General features: G+C 37.4%; 1 protein-coding gene across 1 annotated transcript in view; it reads left to right on the top strand.

The window, feature by feature from the left end:
• Positions 1 to 27,144, top strand: part of LOC131167635 (protein DEFECTIVE IN EXINE FORMATION 1) — a 69,374-nt gene that overhangs the window by 27,025 nt on the left and 15,205 nt on the right. The window contains exons 6-9 of the mRNA XM_058126429.1: positions 4,906 to 4,989; positions 5,092 to 5,618; positions 5,731 to 5,801; positions 14,433 to 14,689. Of these exons, the coding sequence (XP_057982412.1) occupies positions 4,906 to 4,989; positions 5,092 to 5,618; positions 5,731 to 5,801; positions 14,433 to 14,689 (939 nt within the window). The remainder of the gene's footprint in view (positions 1 to 4,905; positions 4,990 to 5,091; positions 5,619 to 5,730; positions 5,802 to 14,432; positions 14,690 to 27,144) is intronic.

Here is a 27,144-nt window from a genome sequence, read left to right as displayed (position 1 = left end):
TAATATTTCAGTTGAGCTAACTCATGGGAGGGATGGTTTTGCAGTTTTGTTATTGAAGGAGGTGACGATGGCAAAAAAGTTAGGTTTAAATGGTTTAAGGGAGGGGATTATGATACTACTAGATTCTTTCATAGGATAGCTAAAGGTAGGTGTAAAACAAATGTGATTAAATAATTGGAATTGGATTTAGGGGTTGTCATTAGAGACCCAACTGTTCTTCTTGAGGAGATTTAAGAGGTTTTCTAGAAACCCTTTTAAGGAGGAAAATGCTTGTCGTCTTGTTGTTAGTGTACTTTTATGCAGTAAAGTACAATTTCTAGTGATTTGTCGGCTTGATTGGAGAGACCTTTTGAGGTGGATGAGATTAGGAGGTCCTTCTTGAGTTTCATGCTGATGGCTAATGGGGTGATTCTAAAAAGTATGAACTTGATCTTTATCACTTTAACCCCTAAGTAGAAGAGTTTTGTCATGGTTAGCGACTTCCCTTCTATTGGTTTGATTATGAGTGCATATGGGATCAGGTTTCACTGGAGAGGATTAAGGTGGTGATGTAGGATTTGTTAGAGTAGATATAATTGGGATGGTGTTCTTGTGGCTAATGAGGTTGTCGAGGATGTTAGGAGGAACAAGAAGGGTTTAGTTTTGGTTTAATTCTTAGGCAGCATTTGTTAGAGTAGATATAATTGGGATGGTGTTCTTGTGGCTAATGAGGTTGTCGAGGATGTTAGGAGGAACAAGAAGGGTTTAGTTTTGAAGTTGAACTTTGAGAAGGCCTATGATATGGTGAGTTGGGATATTTTGGATAGGGTGTTTGAGAGGAAGCATTTTGGGAATAAGTGGCATTCTTGGATTAGAGGTTGCCTTCTACCTCTTTTTCTATGACTGTTAATGGTAAATCTAGATCTTGGTTTAATGCTACTATGGGTGTGAGGCAAGGGAACCCTTTGTGTAACGCCCCGACCCACCACGTGGGCCCGGGGTGCTACTTTAGTGACATCTGTGTACCTGATACCATAATCAATAGTATAAATGCAGCGGAAATAAATAAAATAGTCTCCATAATCCATTACCAGAGTTCTATGTTACTAATATACATCAGGGTCTCCTGATGCTCATAATACAAACCGTAATACAATACCAAAACTAATTCAATCCATACACCCATAATACATACTCAAGGCTTCAGACCCAACTTAGATACAGAAGAGTTCTTACTGACACTCACAAAAACTAACTGGCTATCAACCCGCCCCGGAGTTCGCTAAACTCGACCTCGAGATGGTTCTGAAAAGATAATTTGTATATTGGGGCGAGATACTTCTCAGTGAGGAAGATTAAGTTAATATCAGTGTGTGGTCAACATGCATTTAGTGTTTACGGAAAACATCCATCCTCTATTTAACCGAAAATAGCTATTTTACATTGTACTCACTTTATACAGTTGAACATATTCGTCTTGTTTCCATAGTATAAAAATTTCGGTAAATAAGTAACATCATTTACATAAATCTACAGATATGCATAAAAGACACTCCCTTTGACTAAACACCATTTACTTTCCCTATGGTACGAGTTGTGCCGTCCGAAGGCTAGACTAAGCCCTGGGGGATCAACCCAGACAAAGTCAAATCATTCATCTGCTGCTAACTCTGACTGTAGGCATCCGCAACTTGCTTGCGGGTCCGATTGCCTTGCTACTTCCTGGTTTGGACTGCTAGGGAAGGTACACCCTCTACTGAGGCTAATCGGCTGAAACCACCCTACACTTCTATCCAGAATAGTGTGGGGGCGCATGGTCAAATACTGAATCTCTAGCAACGGTACCGTGCTCATAACATATCTGGTCCTCAGGGTTCTTAAAGCATATCATGCAATTTAAGTAATAAAAATTGTATTTCAAACTCATTCTGTATAAAAATCTGTCATATTATAAACTCGGCCTGGGACCGTCATATACATCTCGGCCCATGGCCGCTGAACACAATCACGGCCTTCGACCGTCATTTAAAACTCGGCTCACAACCACTAAACGTAATCCCGACCCTTGGCCGTCATATAAAACTCTGCTCACAACCGCTATATCAAATCCCTGCTTTTTCACAAACAGTTCCATTATTTCGCAAACAGTTCCAGTATATTTCACAATCATTTCCAAATTCGGTTTCACGATAAACCATAAAATCATTCACCTGCCACACATTTTCAGTATTTTAAACATAGCCCGTAGGCAACTGAGAAACACAATATATTTAGTTTATAATGTCAAACCAACTATCCACCGTTCATTTTTACTCAAAATACCATATCATATATCCTAGGTTTGAAAAGTCCATTTTGAACTGTTGGTTTTGGAGAAGCTCCAAAACCATGAAAACACATTTCCCCAAAATAATAACCATTAAACACCCCTAGGCCCATACTCCCCATTTAAACAGTTATACGCTAGATAAATAGCTCATTTCTACCCTTACCTCAACTTTGGGGTGATGTTTGGAAAGACCCCGTTCAAGAATTCACTCCGCTAGACTTGTAGAGAATTTCCCCAGATCCTCGTGGTAACCTCCGATCGTCGATTCGGGCGACGAACGACGAAGAATCGTAGAGAGAGAGTGAGGGACGCCTGTTTAGAGAGAGAGAGAGAGAGAAAGAGAATAATGATTTCTTAATGAAGAAGAAATGAAAAATCCTATTTATAGACCGTTGTCCCGGTCGCATTCGTCGATGAAATGGTGCCTTTGTCGATGAACTACAGAAGGATGTTCGTCGACGAAAGGAGGGGTTCGTCGACGAATCCTAAGCCTCAAATTCCTCTCGGCATTTCCACATTGACAACGTTTGAACTTCGTCGACGAAAACAGGGAGTTCGTTGACGAATCCTGCTGTTTGCCCTTAAAAAATTTCCTTCCTTCTTTTCTTATTTATTTCCTTATTTTCCGGGTTCGGGTTTCTACACTTTGTCTGCCTTTCTTTTTGTTTTAGTAGCTAATGTGTTGAGTTGGATAATAGAGAGGCTTTGTAGTGTTGCCATAGGTAGGGAAGATGTGGTTGTTTCTCATTTGCCATTTGCTGATGATACTGTTTTGTTCTTTTCAGACGATAGGAAGCCTTTTTGGTAACATTTTCGCCATTTTACAGGTTTTGGAGATAGTCTCTTGTCCTAAGATCAATTTAGTTAAGTGTGATTTGGCTGCAATTAATCTTAGTCTTGGGTTTTGCTTCTATTGTAGGTTGTGGGATCCACTAGTGGCCTTCGACATATTTAGGAGTTCATTTAGGGGGTAATCCTAGAGCTGAGGTGTTTTGGGATCCAGTCATTGTTAAAGTCTCTAAGCATCTTGATGGGTGGAAGGATATGTTTTTCTCCTTGGGTGATTGCATTACTTTAATTCGGGCATGTCTTTCTTCAATTGCCTTGTATTTTCTATCCTTGTTTAAGATTTTAGTGGGGGTTGCTAATAGATTAGTGAGGATTATGAGAGCTTTTCTATGGTCAGGGGCGGGTGAGAGCAAAGATCATCTTGTGAGTTGGGAGGTGTTTGTACTCAATAAGGAGAAGGGGGGATTGGGTCTTGATAAGTTGGTGTCTAAATACACCCGCTTTGGTGGGTAAGTGATTATGGCGTCTCCCTTTAGTAAATGATTCTTTAAGGCATAGGATTATCAAAAGTAAATTTGGTCTGCAAGATAATGGATGGATGCTAATTTTATAGCTGGAGTTACGGAGGGTCCAGGCTATGGAAATTCATTGCATAGCTATCTCCTTTCTTTTTTCCTTGCATCAAATATAAGGTGAGAGATGGTTGTAGCCTTGTAGGGTTTGATTTTGGAAGAATATACAGCTAGGTGAATTGTATTTTTCAGCTTTCTTTCCTTTTAGTTTTCCTATTACTTTGTGTCCTGATGCACTTATTTCTTCTTCCCTTGTTATTCATGACATGGAGGTTTCTTGGGACTTTAAATTCTGTAGAAATCTTAATAGTAGGGAGACTGGGGAGCTTTCTTCTCTTTTATATTTGCTGTATCCTTCCAAATACTCTTTCGGGGGATATTAGGGTCTGGTGTTTGGACTTTGCAGAATTCTGGGGTTTATTCATGCAAGTTGTTTCACTCTCATCCTGATGGTTCTCACTGTTCTTCCCCTCTTGCTGATGGATTTTGGAGAGCCAAAAACCTTTTGAAGGTTGTGGCTTTTTGTGTGGATATCCATTCTTAATAGAGCTTAACACTAACAATCTGTTGCAGGTTTGTAGGCCATACATGGCTGTTTCCCCTGATATTGCATTATGTGTTATGATAATAATGAGGATGATGCGCATTTACTTATTCATTGTTCTGTGTCTTGGAGTTTAGGAGTAGGCTTTTTAATTTGATGGGAGAATGTTTGATTTGTCCTCAGACGTTGGATGAGTTTTTTGTTGGTTGAATTTTGTTGGCTTTGGGAAACAGAGAAGGGCCAAGGCTTTGTGGCAGTCTGCTGTTTATGCAATTATTTGGATTGTTTGGTTGGAGAGGAATGATCGGATTTTTTGTGATTGAATTCATCTTTATATCTTATTTGATAAAAAGGTTGTGCTTTTGGATTCTTTATTGGCGTTCACTTCTAGTTGGTTTGGTAATATGACTTTCTTGGACATTTAGCAAGATCGGTTGGCTCTTTTAGCATAGATTTTTTATTTCTTTCTTTTGTACTGGTTTTATTTTATTTTATATTTTCATTTTTGTGAAATGAGGATTTCTTATCCCCTTTGTACTCTCCTATACTCTTTTAATGAATTTCTTCTGTTTCTTTAAAAAAATATTGTACGAGCTTCAACATCACATTACTTTGCATGTAATTGTAATGCCATAGATTGTAATTCTTTAAGAAAAAAACTGATATTTCTTTATTGCTGTTTGTTGTTTAAGAAACAAATGGGAGCATTTCTGCATCAAACAGCTTGGTCTCTGGAACAAACACGTCATCAAACACTTCAATATCTGCACCAACTGGTGAACCTGGCAGCTTCAACAGTGCCTGATTTTGCATGTAATTGTATTTCCATAAATTGTAATTCTTTTATAAAAAAACTGCTTTTTCTTTTGTTGTTTTAGAAACAAATGGGAGCATTTCTGCATCAGTCGCGTCAGTCCCTGGATCAAACACTTCAATCTTTGCATCAATTGGTGACCCTGGCATGGAGAACATGTCCAGTACAAGGAATGAAGGGAAAATGAATGATAGTCTAGTAGAAAACAGCATTAAGCTAAAGGGCATGGATAATTCTTCTTTGGATGCTGGTACAGCGAACAAAAGCGGTGTAGAGAATGGAACGAGCACCAGTAGAAAGCTTCTTGAAGATAATAAGTCCAATACATCGCAGGAGGGTGGTTCTGACTCTGAAGGTAAAAGTGACAAAGATGTTCATGTTGCGACTGTGGAAAATGATGGAGATTTGGAAGCAGATGCCGAATCATCTTTTGATTTACTCCGTGACAATGATGAGCTAGCTGATGAGTATAATTATGATTATGATGATTATGTTGATGAATCCATGTGGGGTGATGAGGAATGGACTGAAGGGCAACATGAAAAAGAGGAAGATTTTGTTAATATTGACTCACACATCCTGAGCACTCCTGTAAGTTCAGTGTGTGAAGTTCTATAGTTTTTTCTTGGTCCTCGTCAATATACGTAGCTCTGCTAGCTGTTTATAAAATTGCACTTCGATTCACTTTATTTGTCGTTCTCAGGTCATAGCAGATATTGATAATGATGGGGTTTCAGAAATGGTTGTTGCTGTGTCCTACTTCTTTGATCATGAGTGAGTTTTCGTCTGCTGTGTCATAACTCATAACATATACTTTCCTTTAACTATTTAAAATAAAAACAGAGAATTATTTCTGCGTAATGTTTAGGAGCTGGCACAACCATTGCATGTGTGGTTAGGTTGGCTTCTAACTGTTCATCCAATGTTATTAGCAATGAAGTTCTTCCTAATGGTTGTATTGTTATCTACTCTTTTTCTTCAATATAGGGTGTCTTCATATATATATATATATTGAGGGGGGATAGCAAAAAAGGATGTATTAGATGGAGAAACTTTAATAAGTTGTTTAATGAAAACCAAACTAAAAGCTTTAGCTTGGGAATGACAAATGAGGAAAAGATTAAAAATAGGAGATTTATTTACAAAATTAAAGTCCCTGAAATTAAGATGACTTCAAAAAAGATGAAAAATGGGAAATCTATAGGACCAAATAACATACCAATTAAAGTTTGGAAATGTTTAGGGGATAAAGGAAGTATATGGTTGACTAATCTATTCAATACTATTATAAAAACCAAGAAATGCCTGAGAAATGGAGGAGAAGCACGTTAATATCTTTATACAAAAACAAAGATGATATTCAAAATTATAATAACTATCGAGGAATTAATATTATGAGTCATACGATGAAATTATGGGAAAGGTTAACTGAACAAAGAATAAGACTAGAAATGAGATATTTAGAGAATTAATTTGGTTTTATGCCTGCGAGATCAACAACCTGAGCTATTTATCTTTTAAAAAGATTAATGGAAAAGTCTAAGGAAAAGAAGAGAGACTTGCGTATGGTTTTTGTTGATTTAGAGAAAGCCTATGATAGAGTATTTAGGGAAGTTCTTTGGTGGATTTTAGAAAAGAAGGGAGTCTACAGTAGATATACTGAGGTCATTAAGGATATGTATGATAGAATAATTACTAGTGCTAGGACTATAGGAGGGAAACCTAGAGAATTTTCAATCACAGTAACTGTACATCAAGGTTCTACTTTGAGTCTTTATCGTTTTGCTTTAGTGATTAATTTACTCACTAGGAATATCCAAGACGAGATCCATCAAGGTTCTGTTTTGAGTCAATATCTTTTTTGCTTTAGTGATTGATGAACTCACTAGGAATGTCGAAAACGAGATTCCTTGGTGTGTGTTGTTTGTAGATGATATTTTCTTGATTGATGAAAGTAGGAGTGGTGTGGAAGCTAAGTTAGAACTTTGGAGAACCGTTTTAGAGTCTAAAGGTTTTAGGATAGGTAGGAATTAGACAAAATATTTGAATTGTAATTTCAGTAATGTAAGGGGGAATATTGGAGAGAAAATTAAATTTGATAATCAAGAAATTAATAGCATTAGTAGATTTCTATATCTTGGATCTATTATGTAAGTGGAAGGAGAAATTGAAGAGGATATAATCATAGAGTTAAAGCAGGTTAGGTAAACTGGAGGAGTGTGTCAGGCCTGTTGTGTGATCATAGAATACTCTTAAAAAATTAAGAGGAAAGTTCTAGAAGATGACTATAAGGCCAGCTGTGCTTTTATAGATCAAAACGTTGGGTAATTAAGAAACATGTATAGAAAATAAAAGTTTCCGGAATGCAAAAGTTAAGGTGGATGAGTGGTATAACATTAAAAGATAAATTAAGGAACGAACATGTATGCAATAAACTAGGCATAGCACCGGTCAAAGACAAGATAAGGGAGGGGCGGCTTAGATGGTTTGGGCATTTGAAATGCAGGTCTAGTAGCTCACTTGTGAGGAGTGGGTTAGTTCTTGTTTCTGGTATTAAAAGGGGTAGAGGTAGACCTAAAATAACCTAGAATGAGGTAGTGAAGAAGGATTTAATAGCTCTTAAGATAGAGGAGGAAAATGCTCTCAATCGGGTGAACTGGCAAAAAAGGATTCATGTTGCCGACCCCACCTAGTGGGACTTAAGGCTTGTTGTTGTTGTATTAGACGGAGAAAAAGAGAAATTACAATTTAAGTGGGGACAGGAAGTCCTCTAAAAAATTAAAAATCAAAGTAAAAAGAAAGAACACAAAAATAGTGGCCTAAAAAATTTAAACAATAATTAACCAAGAAAACCCCTCTTTAGTCCTTTTCCATCGTAGTTCCCCGAGCACTTGAAATTATCTATTTCCATTTGGCCCTTCTTTTAATTACTATTACCACCACCAACATGCACTTCATTTCCTCCAGGATCAGACAGGTTTAAACCCATATTTTCCATTAATTGCTGAGCTTCTAGACCCTTCCTAGACATCTCCACTGTGGCAGGCAGAATTCCATCCTTACGCTGTCGTTTATTAACCAATCCATTGGCCTAAAAAATAGAGACCCTCTCCAACCCTTCCAGTGGGGAGATGGATGAACATATGATAAATCCCTAAGTATATTAGAAGAGTCAGAACCATATTGATGCAGGGCAGCATCAATGATCTGCAATCATGAGAGATAGAAGGGTGGAAATGGGAAGGAAAAGGGAGGAGAGGAGATGCAAGGGGAACACCTGGTTACTTTCTCGATTCAAATTCAACAACCAACGTCTACATGGGTTTCAAATGCTATTTATAAGAAAGCCTCTACACATGAAATTACACATATACCCCTAAACAACTGAAAATTATAAAACATCCCTAAAATACACACAAACCGCCAAAATAAAACTAAACACACAATTAACTACGAATTGAACCCAACAATCCCTCAACCCAATTCCTCTTAATTATTCTCTAACATTCATTCACTTTCTCAATTCAAATTCAACAACCAACTTCTACATGGGTTTCAAACGCTAGTTATAAGAAGGCCTCTACACATGAAATTACACATATACCCCTAAACAACATGAAATTACAAACAAACCCCTAAAATACAAACAAGTCTCCAAAATACTTGTAATCACATACTACTTTAATTAAACGCACAATTAACTGCTGACTGAACCCAACAATCCCTCAATCCAATTCTTCTTAATTATTCTCTTACAAGGATCTTCCCAAGGTCTTTCTTCTTGTCGTACATCTAATCTCCCCCAATTAGAAAATATTCTGCCTCGAATTCTGAAATGTTGAGGATCAGAAGTAAGAAGCGAATTTGGACTATTTGAAAGCCAACACTTGAGTGATGCAAGAAACCATGGTCCTTTGGCAGCATTATAGACTTGAATTGAGAGTTGGCATCAATAAACACATCGGGAATGACAAACGCAACAATAGGAATGTCTGAAGGACTTCAAACGTCTCCAAACACATTCATTTCCTTGCTTTGTAGTGTCTTCAAGTTGAGTAACTCTGGCAGGTTCTGTCTTGGTTGGTTGGCAGAATGGGCTTCAAAATTATCTTCTTAACATTATAGTGGAAGACGTGTGTTCTCAAATCCTTGAGTCACACCCAAATCATCTTAGCAAGGAGTACATGGCCAATATTCATGGGTATGATATCACACCAAACAGTATCAAAATAGTCACTCATCTGGATAGGAACCAAACATCTTTCACAAACATGTATATTAGAGTTATCAAACCAAGATATCTCATAAGGTTTTGGGTGAGGTTCTGTATGAAGTTGCATATGAGTGACTCCATTTCTTGAAACCACATTCTCATAGGGCATCTTTCATCAATGATGATTTTGCAAATATTTCCTCCACAGTTGAGAAAGGTGTGAAAAAGTTTGGAATTATGCCCAAAGTATTATAAATGCTATTCCTTTTTCCAATAATTTGTTCGTTTTGTTGGATTTGTACATATATACACTGCAACTATATATCGCCAAAAGTCCATAATACCATTTGACCACAATTTTCAATCTATTCATGTAAAACCCACAAGTTGACTCTCAATTTTCAAGACTTATCTCGAAGTCACTTAATCTTGAGTATCACGTAGAAATGAAACAAATTCACTTAAAAAACTACAAACTGGAGCAACTGAACCTGATTTTTGATGCTGGTGGTGACAATTTCTAGCGTTTCGTGTCAAATTATCGCACTGCAACATGTTGTATCAGGGACCAAAATATTATACTGCAGATAAAAATATCATGGAGATAGCCCAAAATATCATGGCTGGAGCAATTTCTTATGGGTTTGGAAAATACAGGGGGCGTTCAGCAACTCCCTCACTCCTGTGGCGGGTGTGTGGGCCATCGGCAGGGCTCTTCTGTCATAAAATTTCAGGAAAATATAGATCTGGGGGTGGGGATTAAAGCTGTGGTGGTGGTGTGATGAGAGAAAAAAAACATGAAACTAGGGATTCTGGAAGGCCTACAGCTGGAGAATGTTATGCTGGCGCATGGGGGCCCTCCGCTGATCAGACAGTGATGAAATTTTATGGGAAGGGGTCTGGGTGGTTCTGATTAAGATGGTGTGGAGGGTGTTGTGAAAATCTTCAAGGAATGGGGTGTTTGAAAAAAAATGAGACATGACTGGAATTTCTATCGAAGTTACGGTCACAGATCACCAGTCTTAGGCTTTTCCTGCAAAGGAGAAGTTTTGGTTCTAGCATTTTCTGGAGAATAGGACAAGTACAGGAGATCAGAAACAGGGAGAGAAGTAGAGGATGAGAATAAGGGAGGAAGAAGAAGAAGCATTGGTGAGGGAGAGAGAAGTTACAGAACAGAGGAGAGAAGGAAGAAGAGAAGAAGAGGGGGGGAGAAGAAGAGTGAAGGGGAAAGAGAATTGAAATGAAAAAATGGAGATTGTATTTGGGCCCTGATACCAAATGATGCAGGGCATCAATAATCTGCAGGCATGAGAGATAGAAGGGAGGAAAGGGGAAGAAGGAAGAGGGAAGAGAGGAGATACAAGGGGGAAACACACGTTCACTTTCTCAGTTAAAATTCCACAACCAGCTTCTACATGGCTTTCAAAATTATAAGAAAGCCTCTACACATGAAATTACACACACACACCCCTAAACCAGCATGAAGGTACAAGCATACCCCTAAAATACACCAAATAGTACAAATAAGACCCCAAATACACAATCCTATACTAAAATTAAACTAAACACACAACTAACTAGTAACTAAACCCAGCAATCCCTTGACCCAATTCTTCTTAATTATTATTCAACAAGGATCTTCCCAAGATCTTGCTTCTTGTCCTACTTCACCAAATGATGCAGGGGCAGCATCAAGGATCTGCAGCTATGGAAAAGTAGGAGAGATAGAGGGGAAGAAGAAGAATGAGAAAGAGGGAAGAGAGGAGAGGGGAGATACAAGGGGGGAAATCTCATTTTAACTCCTCAATTCAAAATCATCAATCTACTTCTACATGGCTTTCACACACTTGGAGGAGGCAAGCAGCAGCTGGGGTTGCATGGTTAAATAATGTTGAGGAAAATCATCTCTTGGAACACGAGGGGCTGAACGCACAACCTAAAAGAAGTGTGATAAGGTCCTTTCTCCAGGTTTGGGGAAGTGACATTGTTTACTTACAGGGGACCAAAGTGGAAAAATATGGATCTCCTTCTAGTCAGATATCTCTGGGGACAGGAGACCTGCGGATGGGTTTCCCTTGGTGCTGTGGGTAACGCTTGAGGCATCCTTGTTATATGGTATCGCAGTGTGTGGAGTTGCAGGATGATGTGGATTTATTCGGAGGCTCTCAGTGTCTCATTTCCAGCCATCTTTAAAATAGCTTATGATAGAGATGCTTGCATTAGTCAGCACCTTCAAGCATCTATTCAGGGGTTTTATGGAATACTCCTTTTCATAAAAATGTGTAAGATTGGGAACTTCACCAGCTGACGGATTTCTACTGTCATCTTTACAAGATCAAGTCTCAAAATACTCATGACCTTCCTGTTTAGTCCTTGGACAAGAAGGGGGTCTTCATTGTTAGATCTTTTTACAAGAAACTTTCTATCCAAGAGTTAATCGACATTAAATCCCCTTGGTCTCAATTATGGAAAACAGCTGCCCCAAATAAGGTTGCATTTTTTTTAACTGGGAAGCAGCTCATGGCAAGATCTTGACACTGTACAACTTGCAGAGAAGGGGGTTCTCCATTGACAATAGATGCACCCTTTGCATGGTTGAGGCTGAATCAGTAGACCATACCTTCTCCATTGCCCTTGAACTAAAAATCTTGAATGTGGCTTTGACTCTTATCAGAGAAAGGTGAGTTACTGTTAGCTCTTTTGGAGGGGAGCTCTGGGCCTGGAGAGGAACACGGGCAACACAGGAAAAGAGAGGAACAGAAGAGTTTTCAAAAATTCAATCTCGACACTTAAGTTCAACAAAGAGCAGAGTTGGAAAATGAGTTTAATGTAATTTTGATTTTTGTGACACCCTTCAGGGTGCTTGATTTCTTGTACTTCAGTATTTTGTAGCAAAGGCATCCCCTTGATTCCCTTTTAATATATACTTTTTTACTGGGAAAAAAAAACATGGCTTTCACGCACTATTTATAAGATAGCCCTCTAAACATGAATCAACACATACAACTCTAAAAAAACATGAAATTACAAACATAACCCTAATATACACAAATATTACAAACAAGCCCCCAAATACAAATAATCCTAGTCATTAAACACACGGTTAACTGCTAACTAAATCCAACAATCCCTTGACCCAATTCTTCTTTAACAAGGGTCTTCCCAAGGTCTTGCTTCTTGTCCTACATCACTCCACAACCATTTACTTATCTAGGGAATATTTTTCAACACCAAATTACCTAGACTCAGCACTCCTTCCTTTTTATACCTACGCCACTTATCGCCTAGCCATGGTTCTTCCTCTCCCTTACCTGCACCAAAGAAAGCCTTTCATTATTTTCTCTATAGACCTAGCCATCCAAACAAGAGCTTTAAAAATGAACAAAAAATAATTTGGGACGCTAGATGACTAGAATGAATAAGTGTGACACAACTGCCTAGAGGAAAAAGAGCATCTTTCCACCCGTCTACTACAAGAGCCCAAAAAAACACACCGTCCTGGGATTACCACCCAAAGGAGCCTATAAATACATCGAAGTCCAATTTAATGTAACAAAATCCATTGAAGAAGCCAACTCCAAAGATATATCCACACCCAAATTGATATGATCCCACTTTTCCTTAAATTAACTTTTAACACTGAAACATACTCAAAAAAACTATAAAATGGTTAGCACATTTAAAAAAGATTCTTTGTGATCCACTAATAAAAAAATAGTGTCATATAGAACTGATGATGAGACACTATGACCCTCTCATTAGCCACCCCAATACCTCTCATGAGCCCTCTATCAATCGCCATACCATTCTACTCAAACAGTTAACTACCATGACAAACAAGAATGGGGACAACAAATCATCTTGCCAGACATCTTGAAGCCTTAAACCAGATTTAGACTCCCATTGATAATAATAGAGAATGAAGCGTTAAACAATCGGCTCCTCATCCAAGTCCTCCACCTATAACCAAGGGCCTTTCCTCTCCAAAACCTTAAACTAACCCTTTTCCCTTTACTCACAACCTCATTAGCCACTAAAATGGCGTCCACAATTTTCCTTCCCCTCACAAAAGCACTTTGAGCCTGAGCAATTGTATCTCTATAATTGAACTCAGCCTGCTTGCAAACACCTTTGTAATAATCCTATACGCACTAGTAACCAAACTAATAGGCCAAAAATCAGCAATCAGTTCTATTGCCTCCGTCATTATCTGGAAAGACATGATGTCAGAACAGTCTCTCTTCAAGATTTTCCATTTCACCTCATCCTCTCTTTGCATTGTTGAGAATGTTCCAAGCAAGCTGTCAAGAAACTTATAAAGCTTTGTGGCTCCTGACCATTGGCCCTTATCAGGAGGCATTCCATATCACACCTCCTAGGGCATTCTTGCAAAAAACTCACCAAGGCATCTGTTTCTCTCCCAATGTAAACAACTTTACTGGCCAAGCAATCTTCGGAGGCTAAACAGCAAGTTATCAAGTTGCTATTCAGGGTAAGGATTGCAGCTGCGTAACCATTCCCTGCCTTGGGTTTAAGGTGCTCCAACTAACCTCTATTTTTGTTTGGCTCAATCAATATGGTTAGTTTGGGTGGAATAGTTATCCATGCTCTATTTCTTACCTTTTTATTTTTCTTGTTTAAATTTCTACCAGAATGCCCTCTATGTAAATTTTATAATAGCTGTGAGAAATTAGTAAGTATTTTTCAAATTTGTGAGGAATAATTGTGGTATCTCTATTTCCATCTCAGATTATATTGTTTTGTCTTGCAACTTCTCTATTTAGCATCCTCATCCTTTTTCTGTGCACAATCAGTCAATGTGTTTTCTGATTGCCAAGAACGATATTCTTTGAAGTGTGGGTCGCCTTATTGCTATGTTATTATTTTATATCCCATGCTAAAGAATCACTACATTGTACAGTATAAAATATAATAAATTTACATTAGCTCATGCAGTTTTGTTCCAGTTGACCAAGCCCAACCCCTGTTTCTAAATTTCAGCCGAAACTATTGGTCAGTTTGGGCTTAAGGTTGGGTCCAGTATATTAATTTTAAGAAAATATTTAATAATTTGCATCATCATTTTCAATAAGCAAATAGCTGTAGTCGTTTCAATTTAAAATTTGATTTTTTTTCTGCTGCCTTTAATTTTTACTGATCTGTAAGCAATTTGCCACCTTATAAGCTCACAGGTACTATGACAACCCAGAGCATTCAAAGGAACTGGGTGATATTGATGTGGGAAAATATGTAGCTGGTTCCATTGTTGTTTTCAATCTTGATACCAGACAAGTTAAGTGGACTACACCCTTGGATTTAAGTACAGATAAAGGAAATTTCCATGCCTATGTATATTCTTCTCCAACTGTTGTTGATTTGGACGGCGATGGGAATCTAGACATTCTTGTTGGAACTTCCTTTGGGTTGTTTTATGTTCTGGATCATCATGGTAATCTCTTAGTGTCCAAATCTAAATGTTCCATTTTTGTTTGTTTGTTTGTTTTTTTATTTATTTTTCCTGGTCCTGAGTTTTCTTTTTAGGTTATAATACCATTTTGCAAATGCATATGACTTGCGTAGACTCTAAAGTTGTGTAACCTGCGTATGATAAATTATCACATTGCTTAGATCCCAGTATCTTTGGTGATAGTTTTGCTTTGCCCAGTGTGAAACTATGTTCCTTGCTTGTGTTTATGCTTTTAGAAATCATGCTCTTTTTTGTTTTCACTTTAAAGTTATTTTAAGTACATGAATTCAGTTTTGCTTCCTTGGTCTCTTGTATGTCATCTATTGGTTTATTAGATCCTGTGTTCTTGTATGTTTTGTTCAGTTTGAGGACAGTGTTCTGGGGTGAGTTTACATATGGCGTGATTCCATGAATTCACCTTATTTTGAAGATCAGTCTTTCTTTTACATTTGTTGTAAAGTTAGAGATAGAGGAGAGAATAAGAAAAGAAGAGAAGAGAAGAGAAAAGAAGAAGAAAGTAAGAGAAAGGAGGTGGCGACTGTATCCTAGAGAGTTAAGTACTGTACAGCTCCAGGTCTACCTTCTTATATATTTATAATAATAAAATTCATAAGGACAAAAAAACCCCTACTCACACAACCTAATTGCTGAAATAACCTATACTCTTCTAGCACTCCCCCTCAAATTGGAGATGTATAAATTTTGTTGACACCCCATTTGTCCAAGGTCAATTCAACCAATATCTGGTTAATTTGGAGTTAATTGGGCAATCAGAGAGCGAATTTGAATCAAGAACAGTTATTTAGACTTTTGCTTTCCCTTCCAGTGTTTCAGTGTGCAAATTGTGCATCTGAAATACTTTGGAGCCTCAATTTTTTTTTTGAGGTTCTTTTTAGTTAAATAAGGTGTTATCCTTGTTTTAGTAGGAGTTTTAATGGGGGATAAGCCTTGGGTGTTGCCCAAAAACCTTCGCTAGGATAAGGATAACTATCTTTTCATGTAAAATGGTATTTTGGTAAAAAGGTAACTAGGTCAAAACTTTAGCTCCCTTTTCTCTATAAAAGGGTAGCTAAGGCTTATTAGGATAAGAAGGGGCTACTCGTTGAGGGAAGATGGAGGCTATGTTCAACGCATTAAGCGAGGAGCCTCAACAAGGAGGCACACATTATTTGAAGAGGAGTGCACGCTCCAATGTAGAAAGGGAACAGCCTACTCTTAGACTTCTTAAGGTATAATGCACTTTGTTCTTGAATACATGTTGAACACAAAGTGCTTTGCATGTGCTTGTTTCCTGAACTCTCTCAAAGTTGGGTACACATGATGAGTATATACAGGTTGTGGGTATTAGCCTTGTGCTCTAATTCTTTATTTGTCTTTGTTTACCAAAGTTGGTGCTGTGGTCGCCAATTGAAATCAGTTGAGTGGAAGAGAGAGATAAGAAAAAGGAAAGAAAACCAAAGCAAGAGTAGAAGCAGCCATTAATGGCTGCCTTACGGTGAACCTCGACCACCATGATAGCTTGTATCTGCTCATTTGACATAGCCACTAACAGTAAAAAAGCAAGGTCCCAAAGAAAGGAAGAGAGAGAGAGAGAGGGAGAGAGAGAGAGAGCAGAGGGAGTGACCTGCAAAGGTTACTGGTGGAGTACGGTCACGAAGGTGGCTGTGGCGGCAGTCGGCTGAGCCCAGGGTGGCAGCAAGGTCTCAGAGAGAGAGAGAGAGAGAGAGCAGTGGGAGTTCCGGGGACAGGTGGTGCCAGCAGTGGTTGCCTGTGGGGGACGGTCATGAAGGTGGTTGTGGTGGCGGTCAACGGAGCCCAGGGTGGCGGCGGCAGAGGACCGTAATGCTAGGGTTTCGATGGATAGCTGTTGTAAGGAAGATGATGTATTGTAGCGCCAGGGGGGGGGGGGGGCATGCACGTGCCCCCCACGTGATTCTTTTAGATGGTTGAACCGATTGGTCGGACCATGCAAACCTATTGACATTTCTTTAATTTTAATTTTATTTATTTCATATTTATCCTATTTTTAGTTTTCAAAATAACTTCTTTTTGAGAAAAATGGCCTAAAAAATTGAAAAAATAAAATTTTTTAATTTTAGAACAATTTTCATATAATTTTTTAATTTATTCTATATTTATTTTTATTTTCCATTTATTTGAATATTTTAATTTAAAACATGTTTTGTTTAATTTTTTAAAAATGATCTTTTTTTTTAAATAAAACATCTAGAATCTTTTTAAATTTTGCTAGGACCTATAGAATTTTGTTTTTTTTTTTCATTTTTGGTTCATTTCTTTATTTTATTGTTTTTATTTATTTATTTTTAATCATTGCAAATTGTTTAAAAATTCAAAAAATTGCAGAAAATTTTCATAAAATACCAAAAAATTTTAGCCAATTCCTAGTGAGTTTTTAGAGTTTTTGGAGTGTTTTGGAACTTGTTGTGCCTTAGATTGGATTCAAATATTGAAAATACGACGATAAAAGGGGTTTTACAAGATAGGTATAGCCTTGCTATTTGAATCATGTGTGGTTTGTTCTCATTTAGTGAGCATAGGATGTTGGGGTTGATGACGAGCTCCACTTGATTCACGTGAGAGGAGGCCTTGGCCTTATTTGATTGAATAATATGCATGTTTAATTCCTTTCATGTTGCTTCTGCAGTATGCGTTATATGGTAAGTTTGGTTTTGCAACAAGACAACATTGGAACTTTGTTTGATGTGAATGAATTGAAATGAGTGAAAGCAAAGGAACTACAATTAATGAACTCAACGATGGATGCCATAGGGGGACACAATAGCCCTCCCTATTGGTTTTCTTGAGGTGCGGGAAGCTTTATGTTCCAAATCAGAATACTATGGGAATGTAAAGTGGAACTATATTAAAAGAAAAGGTAAATCAAATTAAAATAAAGGACAATTGGGGTGTTGGTGATTATATGTGGCTCAATTGGTACCGTTCGAAAGGACGGGTGTGTAGGAGGTGCTAGTACCTTTCTCTCACATAATTGAACTCTTGAGTTCAACTCTAGTATGTAGACTACAAACTATCGATTTCTTGGGCCCCAGGATTAACTAGAGACGAATCAATGGATAGTAATTAGGTGAACTTAACCACACCTAAATAAAAAAAAAGGTTAGTGGTGACTATAGAACCTATAAAGTGTAAGATAAAGGTCAATTAACACATTTTTGTATAGTTACTAGATTGCTAGCAATATTAATGGCATCTTGATTATCATAGAACATATCCATTGGCTTTGTTAGCAACAATTTCATCTCTGACATAAGAGATTTTAGCCACATAAGCTCACCCGCAGTATGAGCCATGGCTCCGTATTATGCTTAGTACTAGATCTAGCTACAATAGTTTGTTTTTTTTGCTTGTACAACATCCAGTAGTAGACCTTCGATCATCAACAGATCCAATCCAATTTGCATCAGAGTATCCTATGTTCTCACTATTTTTATTACATTTATATATCAAACCATTGCTGGGAGAGCCTTTAAGATACCGTGAAATCCTACAAACAAACATCCCAATGTAGTTTGGGATTTTCCATAAGCTGACTCACAACCTCTACTGCAAAAGATATGTCACGTCTAGTGACAATCAAGTAGATCAACTTGCCAACCAACTGCCTATATTGACGCTTGTTCTCAAATTCTGTGGGATTTTCCATAAACTAACTCACCACCTCTACTGCAAAAGATATGTCACATCTAGTGACAATAAAGTAGATCAACTTGCCAACCAACTGCCTATATTGATGCTTGTTCTCAAATTCTATTCCAACATTCCCAGACAACTTCATGTTAGGATCCATAGGAGTATCAATTGGTTTAACTCCTAACAAATCAGTCTCAATTAGCAAGTCCAAGGTATATTTTTCCCGAGATAGACTCAACCTTTTCATACACCGCACGATCTCAATAGTAAGAAAGTAACGCAGAGTACCCAAGTCCTTAATTTGCAATGTAGCTTGAAACCACTGCTTAACATTTGCAATCTCGCTGTGGTCGTTGCCAGTAAAGATGATACCATCAACATAAATTATTAGAAGTACCACACCTGCCTCAAACATTGAATGATCATAATAGCATTGGATGAAGCCAAAATAGTGATTGCTACACTAAATTTATCAAACCAAGGTCGAGGGCATGGTCTTAAATTTTCATGAAATTGTCGAATTTTTTGTTGAAATTCCAATTTCCATCACCCTCGAAATCAAAATGGCAATCGATTTCTATTATACATAATTTCCATTGAAATTTTATCATATCATCCGAAATTTATCGAAATCTCGAAATTTTAGTGAAACTTGTTGAAGTTTTAACTATATAATGAAATTTCCTTGGAATTCAAATGAGAGATATAGAAGCGAAGTGAAATTTCTCTCTTAATTTATTTTATGTTTTTATTGAAGCAAAAAGATTACTATGAGGGCTTTGAAATTATATGAAAAAATAAAACTTACAACAACATTTTATCCAATCATTCATGTCTACATTATCATTTTTTGTATAATAAATAATATTTAAATTATTTAAGAATTTCATTTGTATTAACTGAATGTGTTTAATGCACATTATCTTACAAATATGTTTGATGCACATTATATTATAAGTTTTCCACCTCATACACAACATAGATGTATTTAACTTGTAATATATTAGTCCTTAAACTTATATTATTACGTCTATTAACCATTTCTAAAATTTCATAAAAGAATTCCATGCTTTGCTACTGATTTCCATTATTTTTTTTTCAAATTGAAATCAAAATTGCTGTACTTTTTTGGAGCTACAAAATTTGAGTTGAAATCAAAATTGAAGACCTTGCTTAAGGATACTCCTACATACTTTACCATCCTCCCCCTGAGCAACATACTGAGGAGGTTGGTCCATGTATACCTCTTCCTGCAAATCTCCATATAAAAAAGTATTCTTATCGACGGTCAATCAAAATTAACTTCCAACGAGATCAACACACGAATAGAGTTTAGTCAAGCAAAAGGAGGGGTCTCAAAATAATCAATATCATATGTTTGAATGTACCCCTTGGCAACCAATTGAACTTTAAGTTGCTTTCAGTAGAGCTGTCATGAAGATTTTTAATAGTGTAGACCCAACGACACCTAACCAATTCCTTACTAGGAGGAAGATCCACCAAGTCCCATGTCCCTTGAGTCGTCAAAGCATCTGTTTCTACATCCATTGCCTGCTTCCACCCAGGGTTGGCAAGTGCTTCAACATGTGAAGAAGGAATAGAAATCTAGGAAACAAACAAGGAAAAATAATACATAGGACTAGGAAGGTGAAGAATTGAAACATAATGAGCTATTAAATAAGTCAATAAAGACCATATACGTGTTCAAGTACCTTTCTGGTTAGCAATGAATAAATCTAAGTCACACTAGATGGATCTCCTGAGTAAGAAGTCAAAATAGTGCTGGGAAAAAAAAGGCAACTGCATGGTGGTAGTTGTGTTTGTGCTTGCTTTCCGTCGTTCATAAACCTTCAATTGTTTTATCTTTGTTTGTATCCGATGGAGGAATTGGAGATTTTTGGATAGGGATAACGGAAGGAATCGAAGGATCAACACATGAGGGGAATAAAAAATCATTGATGGACTCAAAATAGATTCATCCAAGGAGGACACTACACTAGAGAAATAAGGTATCCCTTCAAAAAAGGTGACATATGCACTAGTGTATTTCTTGCAAGTGTGGGGATTGTAACATTTATAACCTTTTTGAGTTCTTGAGCACCTGACAATGACACATTTAATAGTATGAGAGAACTTTTTGTGTCCAATATGTGGAATGTGAGCAAAACATGTGCAACCAAAGACACGAGGCACGACAAAGAACACAAATGTTTTTGGATACATGATGGAGAAGGGTATTTGTCTTCCTAGAACACTCGAGGGCATCTTATTGAGCAAAAAACAAGTTGTAAGAAGAGAATCAAGCTAGAAAGTTTTCAGAACATGGATATGAAGGACGAGAGACCGTGCTATGTCAAGTAAATGTCTATTTTTCCTTTCAACAACTCCATTCTACTAAGGGGTATGTATACATGACGTGTGATGAATAATTCCTTTTGCCAAGCAAAAAATTGAAGCTCATTTTGAAATTATTCAAGTGCATTATCAAATTAAAAAATTTGAATACCAATGCAAAATTGAGGTCTTATTTCTTGTTAGAATTGAGTAAATACATTCAAAAATTCTTATTTGTCTTTTAACAAAAAAATCTAGGTCATATGCGAAAATACCATCCACAAAAGACACAAAATATTGATGACCAGTCGAATTATTGATACTACATAGATCCCAAACCTTAAAATGAATAAGTGAAAACAAAGATTTACTATGAGACTCAATTTCAGATAGAAAATATGCCCTAACATGCTTTGCGAATTGACATGTAGTACACTCAAAACAAAAACAGACTTTAACATGGGAAGAAATTGTAGTTTTTGAAGGGATGGATGACCCAAACGAGCATGCCATTGATCAAAAGAAACACCATGAGTAGAAATTGAGGAAGCGGTATGACAAGAATTGGATCTACCACCACCACCATCAAAATAGTACAAGTTGTCCTTCCCAAGCCCTTCATGAATCCTCTTCTTCGTTCGGAGATCGTGAATAACACAATGAGAAGGAAAGAAGGTTACAAAATAGTTATGAGATTTTGTTAGTTGACTAACTGATAATAGGTCCAAGGGAAATTTAGGCACATATAAGATAGAGGAAAGAGGCATAGAAGGAAACGAGAGAATATTGCCACAATCGAAAACTAGTGTTATTGAACTATCAGCGAGAGTAACCTTAGAGTGTAAAGTAGTGTGTTACAATGACCAAAATAAATTAGGACTGCCTGTCATATAGTAGAGGCACCAGAATCAATAACCTAGGTTGAAGAGGATGAAGAGGCAAGAAGCCTAGTTGTGCCTAATGGGCCACAGTAGCATTAGATGTAGAGGAATGATTTTGGAGTTGTTGAACCATGCGGACAAGATTGTTATACTCTTCTCAATGCACAGTAGATGTACTCAACTCCCCAATGGAGTGGCTAGGTGCACTTGAACTTTCAACAATAGAGTTACCCTTAGCAACAAACTTATTAGCCCGAGTTGATTTCCTGTGGATATCCCAACAGCAATCAATAGTATGATTTTTCTTACCACAGTGTGCAAATGCAAGGATCGCCATGGTGGGCTCCTCGTCCAAATACACTACCCTTACTTTCCAAACCCCATCCTCGTCCTCCAACACTTCCCTTACTACGGTTGGCAGCGGTGCTAAACATGGCTGAACTACCACGGAAAGAAGCTTGAGGAGAAGATTGAGAGCCATCTTTGGCGATCTATTGGATTCTGGCATATACTTCATTCATGGATGGTATGGATTCACTAGCAAGAATCTGATCGTGGATGGGTTAAAGCTCAGAACTCAACCCAGACAAAAACTTGGCAGCCAAAAATTCTGCCCTTTGTCTCTTAATCATCTTAATGTTGGAACTAACTGGTTGATAGATGTTTACTTCCTCCCACATCCCCATCGAAGTGCTATAACACTCACTAATGGACCTACCTTCTTGGTCATATTTGAATAACTTTTAATATAGGTCAAAAATACGAGTTTGATTTTATTGTGAGAGAAGCTTTCATGAAGATCATCCCATACAGCCTTGGCTGTTCTGTGAAACATCACATTTGCAGCAATTCATGGCTCCATGCTGTTCCACAACCACACTAACAATATATCATTTTCTTTCATCCAATCTTCATAATCTTTCGAGTCTTAAGACAGAAGAGAATGCAACAATTTCTTGGACTTCCCTTTTGCGTTAATATATACGTGCACTACTTGAGACCACAACAGGTAGTAGGAGGATCCAACCAATTCTATGGCTGTGATCTGTATGTTAACAGTATCAGCCAAAGTTCTCTCTATGGAAGCCATCAAAACCACCCCCTATGCACTACAATCAGTGCACGCCGGAATCTTGAATGAACAATGCAGCAATTATGGAGAATCATGCAGCACACACATGCACAACAGGCACTTAGTAAACTACATGGTAACACAGAAGCTGCAGGAACTGTGCTGGCAGCAACTAGAAGAAGGTGCAAAGTCATTGAACACCAATCAAAACCACCCGCAACTGAAACAAGATTGCAAGCAAGCAAGCAAGCAATCACGAACATGTAAAATTAAAACAGTTTATCATGCCAACACCAGCCATAACAGCAGAACAGCACAGGCAGTATACACAAAACAGAGCATAACTGCTTCACATCACCAAACCATGACAAACAAACAGCATCCTATCAAGGATGCTGCACAGCTAAACCACAATGAAAAAGGGTCCCTAAGTGACTCTCGGACGAACCACAAAATCAGATTTGAGAATTAATCAGGGAAAGATAAGAGTAAAAACGAAAAACAGAGTATCTAAAGAAACAGCTGTGATAAATCAGATTTAAAGGTGACTAATGCTCTGATACCATGGCAAAGTTAGAGATGGAGGAGAAAAGAAGAAAAGAAGAGAAGAAGAGAAGAAAAAAGAAGAAAGTAAGAGAAAGGAGTAGATGGCAGTGTCCTACAGCTCCAGGTCTGCCTTCTTATATATTAATAATAAAATTCTTAAAGATAAAAATACCCTCACTCACACAGCTTAATTTCTGAAATAATGTATTCTTTTCTCCCCCAACTAGAAAGAATTTGACCCTGAATTTTAAATGGCTTGAGGATAAAGAACGAAGAGACCAATTTAAGTTTCTGGTCTCATAATGAAGTAGAATTTTATTATGAAAGAACATCGGGGCTCGGGCTCCAATTTTGAGGCATCCATTTTTTCCCATCACTTTCATTAGTCCTCAATTGCCTCTTCTTTCTCAACTCTTAGGGGCTGAAAGGATCGGTTCTCTTCTAATTCACAATTATTATGATCAAAGGATTGATATAAGAGTGCATAGCATAGAATCAAGCTTGTTCATCTGCAAATCACACTTCTCAAATTCTCTTTTTACTATTTCTGTTTCCTATTTTGTTTATATCAGTAAGGATATGTTCGATGTAGAAATGACTAGTGTTAGGACTATTGGTGGAGAGACTAGGGAACTTCCAATCACAATAGGTGTACATCAAGGATCTGCTTTGAGCCCTTATTTTTTTTGCTCTAGTGATAGATTAACTTACTAGGAGTATCAAAGGATAAGGTTCCGTGGTGTATGTTGTTTGCAAATGATAGTGTCTTGATTGATGAAACTAGGTGTGGAGTATAATCTAAGTTAGAAATTTGGAGAGAAGCTTTAGAATCTAGAGGCTTTAGGACAAGTAGAAATAAGAAAAAATATATGAAATGTAATTTTAGTCATAGTAGGAGGAATATTGGAGACAGTTAAAACTTAATGATGATGAAATCAATAGCACTAGTAGATTTCGATACCTTGGATCTATTATGCAAGCTGAAGGATAAATTGAAGATGTAATACATTGAGTTAAAGCATGTTGGGTAAAATGAAGAAGTGCTTCAAACATGCTCTGTGATTCTAGAATGCTTTTAAAATTAAAAGGGAAGTTATATAGGTTTACTGCAAGACCAGCTATGCTATATGGATCGGAATGTTGGGTGATTAAGAAACAACATATCCAAAAAGTAAAAGTTGTTGAGATAAGAATGCTAAGATGGATGAGGAGTATAACGTTAAAAGATAAACTAAGAAACGAACGTATTCGTATTAAGTTGGGCATAGCTCTTGTAGAAGATAAGATAAGGGAGAGACAACTCATTTGATTTGGGCTCCTATAACATAGGCCAAATAGTGTTCTAGTAGGGAAGAGTGAGTGAGTTATTGTGAGAGGTAGTAAAGGGGTAGAGGTAGACGTAAAATAACTTGAAATGAGTTAGTGAAGATTTAATAGCCTTGAATTTGTCGAAGGAAATTGCCCATGATCACATAAATTGGCGGAAAAAGAATTTACGTAGCCGACCCCACCTAGTGGGACTCAAGGCTTGGCTTGTTGTCATTGTTGTTTCCTTTTCTATTTCTCCCCATTTGGCTGGTTCAGATCCTAGTTCTGGTTCAGTCCAGTCTGATTGACTAAAATGAATTTGCTTAAAGTTGCTTCTTTGAACAAAGTTAGGGCTGGCTTCTTTGATCAACGTGGTTCCTGGTATTATTCTTTGCCTGCTTCAAGCCTATGCAGTTTTGGTAGCATGACATTGCTGCCAACAACAATTGATGTTGCTGCTGATACCATTGTGGAGTAGATCTGATATAGGTAGATGGGATGTTGACTTCAGAGGCAGAGACTCCAAGGAATACTGGGGATTTGGGGAGGATGTCAGCAATTGGAAGCATGGATGTTACAATGAATGTACTGTGTACTTGGAGGTCTTTATTTATTTATTTTGGGTTTGACTAGGGCTGGGTTGATGTGCGAACCAAGATTTCAGGGCAGTGCACAAAGCTGTCGCTGCACTTTTTCCCCCGCACTATACTCTGGCTTGTTGAGGTGAAAGGTTGATTGGTTTCTAATTTGGCTCAAAGGTATCTTGTTTCGCTAGTGATGAACTAAAGTTAGGGTAGTTAAGATTAGAGAGATTTCTTAACAGTTGTGCTGGATGCATATGATAGAGGTGGAGGCAGCGGCAGAGGCTGGGCAACGTGATTTAAGTGGAACTCACGAACCCTACAAGCTTTAGTGGATGCTCACAGACAACCTTGTTTGGAAGCTGCAGTGATTTGAGTTTAAATCATGAACCCTGTCAAAAAGCGCTGACAGTTGTCAGATTAGAGTTGGCTCTGTTGCTTCTTGATGCATGATTGATATCCAACACTCTTTCTCAATTCCAGACTTTCAGTCTTTCTACAGCTAATACATAGAAGGCGCCTTTAATAGGCTTACCTGCTTGGGGAGAGAGCTAGGAAATTTAAGAAATCTATATAAACTGAGGTTGTGTTTGGTTTGATTGTTAGGTTAGGCTAAGGACCCTGACCCCATGCTTGGTGCAACACACTAACAGGATTAGAGAGGCCAAGAGGGGGAGCTTAAGCTTAGCCCTCTTTCTATATGATGGGGCTGGCTGGCTTACTGGTGGTTTACGAGAATTGCAGTGAGGGGATGTTCATTGAACTTATTTTTTGTACTTTCTTTGTATTTTTTTCTCTTTTCTTTTTTCTTTGGGGGGGGGGGGGGGTGTTCCTCTTAATGCCCTTTAATTACTTTGCTGATCAACAAAAAAAAAACCTTTCACAAACTGAGCTGTGCTCTACTTCTGGAAATTCTCGCTCCAATATGACAATTTCTCAATAATTTCTCTGGTGGTGGGTCTTGGAAGGGTCATAATGCTGTTATGTAACAGTTTTTTGGGTCACTGATACTGTTGGACCCTGCTAAATTAGTGTGAAGAAAATCACATTTGTAACAGCCGTTACATAACCGCTACAGGACTGCTGAGGCAGAAAATAGTTTTTTTATTTTTTTATTTTTACTTCTCATTTTTCCCTTTTATTAAATTATTCTCGATAAACCATGTGGGTGGGGAGTAATTATAACGAGGATGATAACGATACAAAAATGATTTTTTGAATATTTGCAAGAGATGCATTACTTAATAATTATGGACACTATTTTGTTAAAAATATTTATATTGATAATAATTTGATTTTTCTTTTATATATTTTTCAACTTCAACCTTCCTTTCTCTCCTAGTTTTTATCTTGTTCAAGTTATTAGGACATTATTTTTATTTAAAGATAAATTTTATGAGCATATATTATAGTGTTCAAGCGTAGTTTACAAGTTACACAATTTTGTTAGTCTAAAATTATTAGATTTTTGTTACTTTAACAAATAAAATAACAGAATTTGTTTAATTTATTGTATTATCTGTATGTCTTATGTGCCTAGTAGATTAGTGGAGTTTATGATGAATTTTGTTTTATAATTAAATCAAACATGTGATTAGTGAAAAGGTGAAAAAGTATTTATATAATTTGTCTGTCAATATTGGTCTAAAACAAATGTAAAATTTATTCCCTTTACTAAACAATGTTAGTAACTTGAACAAAAGGATTCAATATTGAATATACAATAAAACAATTTTTAAGAAGAGTTAAGAGCTGAACATGCAAATATACCAATATAAATTAGATTGTGTGCACTTGAAAAAAATTCACAGCCTTTACCGGGCTTCCCATTATGTAATATCCGCTTTTCCCGCGTCCTGCTATGCCCGTTACTGTTATGTTATGCCCACTACTGCTATTTAAAACCGTGTCTTTCTCTACGCCGGCTTTCACTAGATTGGTTAATGCAATGGATGCATCTTCCGAATAATTCTCGCACAATGCTCTGTCCATCCACTCCGGAAGATCCTCTGGCATTTTTTGATTGTAGGATCGATCTGATTT

This window comes from Malania oleifera, chromosome 11 (genome assembly GCF_029873635.1).
Source record: "Malania oleifera isolate guangnan ecotype guangnan chromosome 11, ASM2987363v1, whole genome shotgun sequence".
Lineage (NCBI taxonomy): Eukaryota > Viridiplantae > Streptophyta > Magnoliopsida > Santalales > Ximeniaceae > Malania > Malania oleifera.
This window is presented reverse-complemented; position numbering and strand designations above follow the sequence as displayed.